General features: G+C 25.5%; 4 protein-coding genes and 1 long non-coding RNA gene across 6 annotated transcripts; 2 read left to right on the forward strand and 3 right to left on the reverse strand.

The window, feature by feature from the left end:
* Positions 1-77: 77 nt before the first annotated feature.
* On the reverse strand, positions 78-2,582 carry LOC127282657 (cytosolic non-specific dipeptidase). The gene is made up of 5 exons (XM_051307040.1): positions 2,373-2,582; positions 1,440-1,890; positions 937-1,362; positions 389-862; positions 78-296 (listed from the first exon to the last, which is right to left on the reverse strand). Exons 1-5 carry the CDS (start codon positions 2,405-2,407, stop codon positions 252-254), a joined length of 1,431 nt encoding a protein of 476 aa, XP_051162997.1. The 5' UTR covers positions 2,408-2,582; the 3' UTR covers positions 78-251.
* A 144-nt stretch (positions 2,583-2,726) lies between these two features.
* On the reverse strand, positions 2,727-3,572 carry LOC127282667 (28S ribosomal protein S21, mitochondrial). Its single transcript, XM_051307057.1, has 2 exons — positions 3,427-3,572; positions 2,727-3,036 (listed from the first exon to the last, which is right to left on the reverse strand). Exon 2 carries the CDS (start codon positions 3,034-3,036, stop codon positions 2,767-2,769), a length of 270 nt encoding a protein of 89 aa, XP_051163014.1. The 5' UTR covers positions 3,427-3,572; the 3' UTR covers positions 2,727-2,766.
* A 300-nt stretch (positions 3,573-3,872) lies between these two features.
* On the forward strand, positions 3,873-6,113 carry LOC127282662 (solute carrier family 35 member E2A-like). The gene is made up of 5 exons (XM_051307047.1): positions 3,873-4,139; positions 4,668-4,919; positions 5,010-5,196; positions 5,266-5,469; positions 5,535-6,113. Exons 1-5 carry the CDS (start codon positions 3,881-3,883, stop codon positions 5,731-5,733), a joined length of 1,101 nt encoding a protein of 366 aa, XP_051163004.1. The 5' UTR covers positions 3,873-3,880; the 3' UTR covers positions 5,734-6,113.
* A 548-nt stretch (positions 6,114-6,661) lies between these two features.
* LOC127282660 (cystathionine gamma-lyase) lies at positions 6,662-10,988 on the reverse strand. 2 transcript variants are annotated; one of them, XM_051307045.1, is made up of 9 exons: positions 10,970-10,988; positions 10,714-10,819; positions 8,744-8,887; positions 8,062-8,343; positions 7,672-7,806; positions 7,438-7,573; positions 7,185-7,337; positions 6,952-7,117; positions 6,662-6,875 (listed from the first exon to the last, which is right to left on the reverse strand). In XM_051307045.1, the coding sequence occupies exons 3-9, from the start codon at positions 8,882-8,884 to the stop codon at positions 6,731-6,733; spliced, it is 1,158 nt and encodes a 385-aa protein (XP_051163002.1). In that variant the 5' UTR covers positions 8,885-8,887; positions 10,714-10,819; positions 10,970-10,988; the 3' UTR covers positions 6,662-6,730. The 2 variants fall into 2 exon arrangements, with proteins under 2 accessions (XP_051163002.1, XP_051163000.1); XM_051307043.1 differs by lacking the exon at positions 10,970-10,988 and adding an exon at positions 10,923-10,965.
* On the forward strand, positions 10,200-10,997 carry LOC127282668 (uncharacterized). The gene is made up of 2 exons (XR_007843232.1): positions 10,200-10,607; positions 10,693-10,997. It is a non-coding gene; the product is annotated as an uncharacterized LOC127282668 (long non-coding RNA).
* The last annotated feature ends 82 nt before the right edge of the window (positions 10,998-11,079 follow it).

An 11,079-nucleotide genomic window follows, 5' to 3' on the forward strand; every position in this document is an offset into this window, starting at 1 on the left:
TTATTTTATTGAAAAATAAAAGAATATGAATAATAGAATATTTTTCTGATTAAGTTATTAATTTATAAAAACAAAAATTTCAAGTTAATAAAACTTTATTATCCGTATTCTTTATAAATGTATTAAATTTGTGAAAAATAATAATATTCATACCACAAACCAGTTTATTGTGATGATCACAATTTCCGAAATAATACAAAAAAATGTATGATTCTGGCACTGTTCGGAAATTCTCTTCTGATATTATTGTTTTAAAGTTGAGCAACTTCATAAAGATATGCTCCAAGTAGTTTTGTCTATAAATATAAAAAAAAAATATTTTTCTTTTAATTGAAGAAAAAATTAATTTGTAAAATAAAAAAAAATTGGTAATTTCTAAATCACTTACTCCTTCAATGTAATTGCGAACATCGACTTTTTCATTCTGTGAATGTGCGCCATCATCACCAGCACCAACTGGCAATAATAGAACACTTTTGCCAGTGACTTCTTGAAAAGTGAGTGTCACAGGTATAGATCCACCTTCACGGGACAAATCTGGATCAATTTTATAAACATGTTTTGTTGCAATTCGTGCTGCTAAATAATTAGGATGATCTGGATTTTCAGTCCATGCTTTTCCTCCATGATTCATTGAAATTTTCATACTATTTGGACTCTTTCTTAATGTCCATTGTTTTTGTAAATAATTCACTACTTTTTGTTCCACCTCATCGGGAGTCATATTTGGCACTATTCTTATCGAAAATTTACCAACAACTTTTCCTGGAATAACAGTTTTTGATCCCGGTTCACTGAAAGCACCCTCAATACCATGAAGCGAGAGACTCGGTTGTCGCCATCTGTGCATCAGTAATTGTTTCTAAAAAAAAGAATTTACAAAAATTAAAAACAAAAAAAGAACTTAAAATTAAATCTAGGTATTTAATTTAATACCTTATCCTCGTGAGCAAGTTTAGTGCATCCAATATTATTGCGAAATTCTTCAATATCAAATTCAATATTATCGTATGATTTTATTTCTGTTTCAAGTAATTCAGCAACATTATCATACATTCCATCGATTAAAATTTTTCCCTTCACATCAACTAATGAATTCATAAGATAAATAACATCTGACATTGCCTCATGAACTGAACCACCAAATGAGCCACTATGTAAATCTTTATCGGCACATTTAACTTCAAGGAAAAAATAACAAACACCCCGAAGACCATAGGTAATACATGGTTTTGTTGTTCCCAGCCAATAATTATCAGAAATACAAACATAATCAACATCTTTGAGAAATGATTCTTTTCGAGCATATAAAAGATCATCTAAACCTTCACTTCCACTTTCTTCCATTCCCTCGAAGACAAACTGTCATTGAAAAATTCAATAAACACATTTATAAAAAAAAATAAATAAATTTAAAATCATAATAAATATATTTATACCTTAACATTAACTGGAATGTCAATACCCAATGCTTTATAACCTTCTAAAGCGTGAATCCAACATAAAACTGGACCCTTATCATCTGTACTTCCTCTTCCGTAAAGTTTTCCATTCTTCTCAACTAATGTGAATGGTTCAGTATCCCATCCATCTTCTTTTAAGGCAGGTTGAACATCAAGATGTCCATAAATAAGAACAGTCTTTTTCTTTGGATCTGTTCCTAATTGACCAAGTAGAACTGGTGGCAATGGAATTACCTGTCCACCAGGTAATTCTTGTTTACCAATATCAGCTAATTCGGTTGTTGCACCCAAAGATTTCATTTTTTCTTCAGCCCATTTCATCATTCGTACAACCTCGTCTCTTTTGTCTGGCCATCCTGAGACCGATTTGATAGCAACGACTTCTGCAAGATTTTTTATGTATTCCGATTTATGGGCATCAATATGCCTGAAAAAGAAATTATTCACCTTAATATTTAAAAATAATTGTTAAATTTGATATAATTTCTATATTAAAGGATTTCGAAACAATTTTAATAAATATGACTTTGAAAAAAAAAACACTTAATACCTTTCAAGTGTTTTTTAATGATAAAAAAATAATTCCATTGACTGATACGAACAAGAATGGTTGAAAGTCCAAATTAAATCAAATATTTTTATAATCTAATATATTTCTACATGTACTTCTGTTTAACAATTTTTAGTATTTTTTATAATGTAATTTAAACATTCCTATTGTTGTAATAGAATTATTAATTCAGAAAAAAATTTATATTAAACATATTTTAATACTTTTTATAACCCTTTAAATTTTTCAGCAATATTTTGATATCGATAATAGAAAAAAGAAATATAACATTAAAAATTAAAAAACAGAATGTAAAAAAAATATTAAAATCAGTCAAAAAAGATAAATAAAACTTTTACCTAAACAGATTTTCCAGAGTAGGTGGTAAAGCCATGATTACTAAAAATTATATTTAGAACACCAATTAATTAAAAAAAATTACAAACGTAAAGAATCTTTTTTTTAATTATTACTGCTCAGCAGTAGGGCGTTTATTAAAATTTTATTTGTATAACTTTATAAGTTGTAATCAGATTTTTTATCACATCTGATGACAAGGTGCACGCCTTCCTAAAGCCGCATTTTCATTTATATTTGGACTAATTTAGTAGCGGGAAATACAAATAGTGTTTTTTTTTTTAAATTTTATTTTAACTATTAGTATTATTTTTAAAAAAATATTTTTAAAAACAGAAAATAATCATAATCAATGATTATGTATTAAATTAACTATAAATTTTATTTCCACATACATTACATACATCCAGGATGAGGGGTTATTCTATTAGTCCTCATTACAAATTTAATTTTTCGTGACATATCTTCATCGTAAATAGCTTTGCAAGTTTGATAATTAATTCTACGTCGTACGAGAAATGGTTTCTCATAATATCTTGTACGTCGATATTGATCAAAAATTCCTTCTCTGCCCAAAACTCGATTTAAAACACGACATGCAGAATCGACATCTTTATTTTGAATTAAAACTGTCCTTGCCAAAAATGCGGAATGACGCCAACCCATCTGAAATTATTAATTATTAAAAACTTATTGATGTGATTAATCTTCTTTTTAATAGAAGAGATAAAAACAAAAATATTTGAGGTTTTAAATTCACTTTTAACATGACATCATCATTTTAATAAATATTACTAACATGTTTATTTAGTCAAATAATTAGAATGTTTAGTTACTAACTTTAAAAATTATTAAAAAATACATTAAAATATTTTAATTAAAGAAAAGCTTTGATAGATTTAATTTATATTCCTAAAAAGTGAGGTTAGAATCTTTGAACTTAAAATGTAAACAAAATTGTCCAATTTCTATATTTTATTGGTGTTATTCATTTTTTAAAGCAAAGATATTTTTATTTTAGCAAGGAAATTTTATTTTGAAATAAAAAACAAATACCTTTATATTTCCTGTTTATCTTTTATTCGTATTGAATTCTTTGAAAGCTCTTCTATGTTCGTGTTCAGTTTTACAAATCTGCTTCGACGCAAAGCACGAACTTACGACATTTGTGATTGTTTCTCACGATTTGGCTTATCTGTGATTATATTTTGTGAAATGATGACCAAATAATCTATTAAAATATGCTAATAATCGTTAGTGAACAAAACTTTTTAAAATATTTAGAAACAGAATTGATAAATAGAACGATAACGATAAAAAATCATTTAACATTAGGTTATATCAGACATAACCTCGAAAGAAGAGATACATTTCAATATATAAAAAACTGTTCACTATAATATTGTTATTTCGGTATGAGCAAAAATCAACGTTATTTCATAATAATAGCTTCACAATTCATTGTATTTATTAAAGAATTATTTCATTAAATTTTGACTGGAGAAAGGTCATGGAAAATCATTCGGCATGTGGGAACACCACATATTTACCTTTAGATAGTGAAGATTTATTAATTTCGGAGAATCATAGTAAACATCATATGGAATTAAAAAAAAGAGAAGAATTAATTTTAACCACAGATAATAAAGGTGGTTTATCAAATCCTAGAGCTTTATTATTTTTAACATTGTGGTATGTCTTCAGTGGCTGTACTCTCTTTTTAAATAAATTTATTCTTTCGTATATGAAAGGAGACCCGACGATTTTAGGTAAAAATGAAATATTTTCTTTCTATGTGAAAATTGTTTAATTGAAAACAAATTAACTTGAAGAAATAAAAACTAAAAATTTCATTTTGATACATTGAAATTTCTTTCGTTAATAAATTCACGTTATTTATGAATTTAATACTGTTTTTGCTTATGCTTTTTATAAATTGTAAATAATTTACTTTTTGCTAAAAAAATATTAACAAAATGACTTATAATAAATGTAATTGTGATAAAAAAAATGAATTAAGTTTTTTTTTTATGCTAATTGTTGTTTCTTTTTACTGTAATAATTTATTTTAAAAAAAGTTGTCAATAAAAAAGGTAATATTTATGGAAGGTTAATAATATACATAAACATATAATTATTACTTTAATATTTATGTATTTTTTGAATTGTAAATATTACTTTGTACTTGAAATTTGCTTTAAATGACAAGAAAACTTGAAATATTAATATACGAATGAATTAATAAATAAAAGAAATTTCTGTGCTAATAAATTAACTGTACTAACTTGATTTTAAAGGTGCATGTCAAATGTTGATGACAACAGTTTGCGGCTTTATACAAATGTACTTTCCTTGTGGTATGTACCGAGCAAATTCTCGGTTGATGAGGCCTCCTGGTTTTTACAGACATATGACGTTAGTTGGTTGTACACGATTTGTGACAGTCGTTTTAGGACTTGTATCATTGAATTATGTAGCTGTGAGTTTTACTGAAACGATAAAAAGTAGTGCTCCTCTTTTCACCGTACTTATAAGTAGATACCTATTAGGTAAGTATTAGAATAGTTTTCTTTATTTATTTATAACAAGTATTTTTTCAATTCCATGATTTTGATTTTAATATTATTTTTTTTTTACAGGTGAATATACTGGCCTCTATGTCAATTTATCATTAATTCCCGTTATGGGAGGATTAGCTCTATGTTCGCTGAATGAAATTAGTTTCGATCTTAGAGGTTTTATTGCCGCAATGGCAACAAATTTGACTGAATGTCTACAGAATGTTTATTCCAAAATGTTAATTAGTGGTGACAATTTCAAATATACGTATGTATTGTATTTAAATTTTTCTATTGTTATTTATTTATTAGTAATTATTTTTTTTTTTCAAAAAAGGCCTGCGGAACTACAATTTTATACCAGTTTGGCATCAGTAGTGGTGCAAATTCCAGCGTCAATTTTATTGGTCGATCTTGCAAATATTGAAAATACCTTTAGTTTAAGGTTATTGGCAGCGTTCATTTTGAACGGGATTTTCTTCCATTTTCAAAGTATTACGGCATATGTACTTATGGACTATATAAGTCCCGTTACTCACAGGTAAATGTAAAATTTATAATCCAATAAAATTTAATTAATTAATTCTAAAAAGTTTTTTTTTTTAGCGTGGCGAATACGGCGAAGAGAGCTTTTTTGATATGGTTATCGGTGCTATTATTCAACAATCCTGTTACAGGTTTATCTGCACTTGGTACATTTTTGGTAATTGCTGGGGTTTTGTTGTACAATCGAGCTCAAGAATATGATAAATTAAAGAGCACTAGTCAAAGACTTCAAAAATCCACGAAAATCAATTTACAATAATAATGATAATTAGAAAACGAGCTTAATACATTCGAGTAGGATTAAGATTGTTTATATATAGAATTTTACCGAAAATAATATTTAAATTTTATTTATTATTCTTTATTATTATTAGAATATTTAGGTGAAATTGTTGATTCAATCATCACTATACACAAATATTAATTAAAATTGCAAAATGACACTTTGTATAAAAGAAATATTCATTTTAAATTATATCATAATTTTAAGACACTGCAATTTTTCCAACTCTCTATAATTTTAATGAAATAGAAAATTCTTGCCTTTTTATGTTTCCATACGTAATAATTTATAATAGCCTTGTATGACAAATTTTTATGAAAAACATAATAAGCATTAAAAGTCAGAATTTGTTTAAATCAAGTCTTATTTTATTTCATTATTCAACTTTTTATGATGAGATGAAAGAAAAGTATCGATTGATCGTATTTCAAACCAGTATGGAGGAACAGTGACCACATAAAATAAGAGAAAATATTATTTTCTATATATGAAATAAAATATTCTTCATATTTATTATATATAGAAGAAAAGAGATAATTTATTCTACTTTTTTTTTTAATCCTGTTTATATCAGGAATCATACATGTATAAAATAACAGTGTAACTAAACACTTTAAAGAGTAAAATTTTTTGCATCAAACTTTATCGTAAAGATATAGAATGATGAATAGCGTAATTTCTTATTAAGTTGTCTTTTTTTATGGTAAGTATAAAAATATCTTCAGTGTATCCTAAAAAAAAACTTGCGTATACATTATTTTTTTTTTTAGTAATTTTTGAGAACATTAAATATTAATTTTTTTTTTCATTAGATATTGAATGCGTCTCTTAAAAGTTAATTTAAATATTAAAATAAACTACAATTGCTTAGGTATAAAAAAACATTTCTTTCCACTATTAAAAAAAAATTAAATTCATCAAAGAGTTTAAAAAAGCAGATACTGCTTGCGCATTAAATTTTAATTTTCTAAATTTATTGAGAAGCTTTCAGTGCTTGATCAAGATCAGCGATTAAATCATTTTCTGTTTCAAGGCCAATTGAGAGCCTTATTAGCTGATCAGTGATACCCAATTTCTCTCTTTCGTCATCTGGGATGGATGCATGAGTCATTATAGATCTAAAACAATTTATAAAATTAAATATTTCTGATATATATTTTAAATACAAATTGATAATACTTTTTTTATACTTACGGAAGTTCAGCAAGTGACTCAAAACCACCCAACGATTCTGCTAATATAAAAAGTTTCAATGATCTTAAAAATTTATGTGAATCGCCTTTAATATAAAATGAAATCATTCCACTATGTCCTGTTGTTTGTCTCAATGATAATTCATATTGTGGATGAGATGGAAGATCTGCAATAAATATTTTTGATTACATAAAGAAGATATTGAAATTTTTAAAAATAAAAATAAAACTTACATGGATGAATTACTTTAGTGACAAATGGATGATTTTCTAAAAATTTAGCAACTGCTAATCCATTTTTCATATGCTGTTGCATTCTTATTTCTAAAGTTTTCAAACTACGATTCACTTGTGCACAATCAAATGGTGAAGGAACAATACCCATTGCTGAAATTAATTTATTAATTTAGTTAAAAATAATTTAAAAATAGATCATTCAAATTTTTAAATACAAAAAATAAATTAAAATTAGTGGGAGAAATTTTACCATTTTGAATAAAACGTAATCTTTGCTCCAAATCTTCTCTTTTTGTAATCGCTGCGCCCATAATTACATCTGAATGGCCATTCATGTATTTTGTTAAAGAATACATTACAATATCAGCACCAAGATCCAAAGGTCGCTGTAATTATTAAATAATATTTAATTATTTTCAATTAATAAATGAAAATTAATTTAACAATGTTTTGAAAAATACTTATTATTAAATTTTCCACATACCTGAAAATAACATGTTAAAAATGTATTATCAACAACTAAAATTACGTCCGATCTGATAGACTTAATTCCTTTAGAAACAGCTTCGATATCAGCTAATTTCATTAATGGATTCGTCGGAGTTTCCAACCAAACCATCTAAAACAAGAAATTCCAATTTTGATTACATTGTCAATTTGATATCAGCTTATTAAATGTACACGTAATAATAAAAATCGAAACATAATTGAAATATTTATGTGGATCATAAAATAGAGTTTTATTCCATTATGAACATATTTTCTATTTATAGAATTATATCAACTCTGTTAAATCAATAAATATTTACATATTAAAAATATTTATATGCTAATAAAATAAATTTTTTTTACAATTGAATTGAATAATAATTACCTTTGTGTTTGGCCTGAGGGCATTAAGAACATTTTGTGTTATGGAAGCATCGACAAATGTCACTTTAATACCCATTATGCATTTTTGTAAAAAACGATTTGTCCCACCATAAACATCATCACCACAAATAAGATGATCGCCAGGTTCTAACATTGCTGTTAAGGCAGTGAGAGCTCCTAAACCAGATGAAAAAACAAGACCATGTTTTCCATTTTCAACAGCAGCAAGACATGATTCTAATACATTTCGAGTTGGATTTCCACTTCTACCATATTCAAAACCCTATGTGTGTGTGTGGGAATAAAAATTAGTAAATCTTGATTTTATTTATAGTGAATGATTCTATAATTAGAACCAATTTGTTAGTAAAGCAATTATATTCTCTTTCTTCATTATATTTATACTAGAGAACATCGTATCATTTAATTAGAACTCATCATTCATATTTGTGCAAATTGGTTACAATTGGTAAAAATTAAAACCACATAGTGACCTAATTTATATTGAATATACACTTTCATCAGGTGATTCTAAGAAAAATTAAAAAAAAAAAAATTTTTATCCAACAATCTCAAATTAAAATTTAAAAAATTGAAATTTTTTTAAAATTTAAATAATGATAATTATATAAAATAAAATCTTTTAAGTATTTGTCGGTTTTTGTCATTTTAGGATAACTCACTCTGTGCTGTGCTGGACCATCTTGTTGAAAAGTTGTTGACATTACTAAAGGTGGAATTACTGAATAATGACTCCATTGTTTAGGATCCTGACCAGCATGAATCGCCTTTGTTGCAAATCCTTCCTGAGTGTAAGACGGCATTTTCTAAATAAAAAAAAAAAATACAAAACAATTTTTTTTTAAATATTTTTTATATCTTGTGAAATTATGGAAAAACAAATCAGTAAGTGCGTCATAATTTTTTTTCCAAGAATGGCATTTGTTAAAAATAAATATAAAAGTAAGCACAGGAAAAAAAATTCCCGCCACCCCTGAATATTATTTATTTTTTATTATAGAGTAAATTACAAAACAAAAAAAATTTTTTTTATCAGAACTTTGGAATTTACAAAAAAACGTGACTTTAATGCGAAGATAAAGATAATTGATATTAATAAGGGGGAATTTAAGAAGAAGAAAAAAAATAAATACCGGTTTTTTTTTTCAATAATTGATAACATTGTTATAACATTTTGTGACAATATTAAAAAAAAAACTTTTTAACTTATCATTCTTGAACTCTTTTATTAGTTAATACAAAAAATGAGAATTAAAAATCATAAAAAAATGCAATGAAATATGAATATGGAAAAAAAATCTCTTATCATTAATTTATATGCGCATTGTAACATACATCATAAAGAGCAATACCCTTATATTTTTATCACAAAGACCGCTGTGTTTGCGCTTGGAAAATCTCTCTTTGTAAATGCTAAAACCTTCCAATAATGCAAAAAAAAATCAACTGCGTAAAATTTTTACAAATAAAAAAAAAATTGAAACAAACCATCATTACTAGACATTTTTAATTATGAAAAATTGAGCATGACGGGACATTTTCAATTTATTATGTTTTAACTATATATATATCGTTACAATTCTCCGTTATTTCTGATATAATTTGTTGCACCACTTAAATCAGTTAAATTATCTTTACCTATGACTGGCATATTTTTTCATTTAGTTTTTAAATATTATTTTCTCTACAAAGAATAATATTTAACATCATAATACTATAATTTATTTTATATCATTATAATTAAATAAAAATCGTTAAAATGAGTATTGTATTTTTTTTTATGAACATTGTACAAGGCTTTTATGTTTTATATTAAAACTACTTCATTTGAATAAACTATAAGGAAAAGTTTTAAAATTGTCAATATTTAATATTATACATGTAAATGAATAATAACTAATTAAATTTTATAATTTAAAATATTTATAGTTTGCTTTTAATTAAATTGATCTGAAACTTACATTTTTGAAATAATAAAATAAATACATATATAATTTTAATTGTTTCCAAAATAATTTAATTTTCACTAATTTTTTAGGTTTATAAATACGTTTGTTTATTAGACATCTATATAAATTATCTAGATAATATAGACATTAACAAACGTCATATCCCACGTGTTCTCGCACCAAATGTCATTTTTATCGCTTGTTTATTGCACATTTTTTCCTCCTAATGAGAGGAAAATTAAATTTCTTTAAAGTGTAAGGAGTTTTTGAAAGTTTACTTTCGTTTATGGTGTTACAGATATACCAGTACACATTAATAAGTTATTAAAAAAAACAGGTTCAATAACATGTTTCATGAAAGAAAAAAAAATTCCGTTATTTATACATAAACTACAAATAAAAACAAATTAAAGCAATAAAAAAATTTCGTGAAATTAAAAACAAATATATTTAAACTAAATTAATCAATTGGTTCAGATTCGTGATAATAAATTGAAATCTTTTGTATAATTCGCCGGGTTGTGATAATATATACATATATATACATACATATATGATGGCAGAAAGATAAAATGATGTAAGTATATAAATTACTTTTTCCTTAATTTAATGTCAATTATGAATTTTCTTCATTTTGTAAAATTAAATACACTTTATTTTAGTATTTAAACAAGTGTACTCACCTGTTTATATAAATGATAGAAGATGATGAAATGTGAGTCAAATCGTAGACATGCAGCAGCACAGCTCAACGACAGGCGTCAGACTGAAATAATCGTAACATCTGCCCTGAAAATATAGGTTTGCAATCAATCCCCCTCTTTTCTCACTTAATACCGAACAAAAAGTATAACATATACAAGTCGTTTCTAAAGAAACTATAATACATTACTAAATAAAGAAATGTTTTTCTATATATCTATCTAAATTCAACATAACCTTGAACCCTAAAAAGAAGCTCCAAAAACCACTAGAGCAGACCACGTGTCATAAAATGAACTGAAATTAGCTGCAAATATTATTTGAAAATCAATTTCTATATCATATGA

The sequence above is a fragment of the Leptopilina boulardi genome, unplaced genomic scaffold (assembly GCF_019393585.1).
Source record: "Leptopilina boulardi isolate dan_hultmark-lab unplaced genomic scaffold, ZJU_Lbou_2.1 LbouV2_302, whole genome shotgun sequence".
Lineage (NCBI taxonomy): Eukaryota > Metazoa > Arthropoda > Insecta > Hymenoptera > Figitidae > Leptopilina > Leptopilina boulardi.